At 65.2% G+C, this 1,751-nt stretch overlaps 1 protein-coding gene across 2 annotated transcripts in view; it reads right to left on the bottom strand.

Annotated features, from left to right (window-relative positions):
• The window catches only part of LOC111742271 (collagen alpha-1(X) chain-like), an 8,897-nt gene extending 7,868 nt beyond the window's left edge, over positions 1-1,029 (bottom strand). For both annotated transcript variants that reach the window (XM_023532781.1, XM_023532782.1), the window contains exon 1: positions 848-1,029. In XM_023532781.1, the coding sequence (XP_023388549.1) occupies positions 848-944 (97 nt within the window). In that variant the 5' untranslated portion in view covers positions 945-1,029. The remainder of the gene's footprint in view (positions 1-847) is intronic.
• Positions 1,030-1,751: the final 722 nt, after the last annotated feature.

Below are 1,751 nucleotides of genomic sequence, written 5' to 3'. Positions count from 1 at the left end.
CCCACCCCCACGGGGCCGTCCGGCACTCAGGCCCGAGGCGCCTCTGTGGCTTCTCGCCATGCCAAGTGTCCCTCAGTCCTGGGCAGAGTGGGGTCACGGGTGGGGATCTGGGGGAGGGTGGGTCCAGGCAGGGTGAGGGGTCGGGGTGCTCAGGCCTGGGAGTCGGGGCTGCAGGGAGAGGGAGGTGTGAGGTGGGTGGGCGGGTGGGGCCCGGAAAGGCCTGGCTGCTATGTCTGTGGCTCTCGGCCGTCTGGGGCCGGACTGTGAGGAGGGAAGGTGGGCGTGGGAGCCAGCGGGAGCGGTGGCAGATGCCAGGGGCCTGCACTGGGCCTGGCCGTGGAGGTGACCAGAAGGAAGCCAGAGGCAGCCAGTCCTGGACCGGAAGGTGTGGGGGTGGCAGGCGCAGAGCGCTTGGGCAGCTGCTCTGGGCGAGATGCCCGTGGCTGGGAGAGGAAGTGACCTTGGGCAGAGCCCTTCTCCAGCTCGGGGAGGCGGGGAACTGGGTCTGGCCACTGCCCACGGGCCCCACCTCCCAACTGGCCCTCGGGCTTCCCCAGACGGAAGCATCTGAAGCCCAGTGCCCAGGGCGTGGCCACAGCCGGGCTGGGGGCAGCCTAAGTCCACCTCCCCTGGGCAGGATGGCTGCAGCTGTCCCACCCTCCCCACGGCCACTTGGAGAAGGGCCCGTGCGCACCACGTGGAGAGCTTACACTGGGACATCTAGGTCGTGGGACACCCGGTCTGCTCTATACGAAAAGTGAAACGCAGGTGTTCCCGGGGTTCGGGGTTCGGGGCCCCCCCGAAGCGTGTAAGTAACGGGGGAGTTTGGGAGTGACGATGGTCTCACCGAGAGCAGTGTGATGGACGTCTTCTGACGCCGGTGGCTCGGAAGACCCGCGTGGGGCCAGGGGGCCCAGGCGGTGTTCCAGCCCTGGCTCCTGCATCCCCACGGCAACCTGGCGATGGCCCCGGACCCCGCTCCCAATTTCCCCACCTCGGAGGAGCCTGGGGCTCCTCGACACAGCAGCTCAATGCGTTCTGATCCAAGTTGCCCCCGCGAGGTTTTCTGTGGGCTTAGAGTCCATCATGTATTCATTCAACAAACGCTTGGGTCCCGATTGTGCATGTGGAGCCGGGGGACAGCTGTGCACAAGCCGACGAGGTCCCTGTGCTGGGGGAGACACGTCCTGACGTGGACCAGGGAGCTAGTCTATGTCCACAGCAGGACCGCTGTAGGTGGGGTCCCCATCCCTAGGCCCTCAAGACACATAAGGACAGCACCATGTGCTTGCTGACTCCGAGCAAAGCTCATTTGGGTCACGACCGTGTCCCCGGAAACCGAGCCGAGTGGCAAAGTGAAACCACGACCGTGAATTCTTTGCCACTTCTCCCATGAAGAGGTGGGGTCCGTGTCCCCTCCCTGAGTCCAGGTAGGCCGAGACCTCGGAGACCCTGGTGGCGGTGACATGGCATGACTGTTGGAACTGGACCCCACAAGCTGGCAACTTGGTCCTGGCTGTGGGAAGAGCTGGCCCTTGAGCCCCAGACCAAGTGGGAAGTCTGACTGCTGGCCCCACACCAGCCAGGAACGCACGGATCCAGGACAAAGGACGGGGACGCTCCAGCTGTGCGGTCCCCCCACCCCCAGACACCGTAGGCCCGTCACAGTCCTCACCCGCAGAACGCAGCTGGCTCTTTATGTCTCGAGGTTCCACAGTGATGTTACAGGCGACTGCAAACCACAGCAAGGG

Source organism: Pteropus vampyrus, unplaced genomic scaffold (assembly GCF_000151845.1).
Source record: "Pteropus vampyrus isolate Shadow unplaced genomic scaffold, Pvam_2.0 Scaffold90, whole genome shotgun sequence".
NCBI classification, from domain to species: domain Eukaryota; kingdom Metazoa; phylum Chordata; class Mammalia; order Chiroptera; family Pteropodidae; genus Pteropus; species Pteropus vampyrus.
The sequence above is the reverse complement of the archived record's forward strand: the minus strand, read 5'-3'. Positions and strand labels throughout refer to the sequence as shown.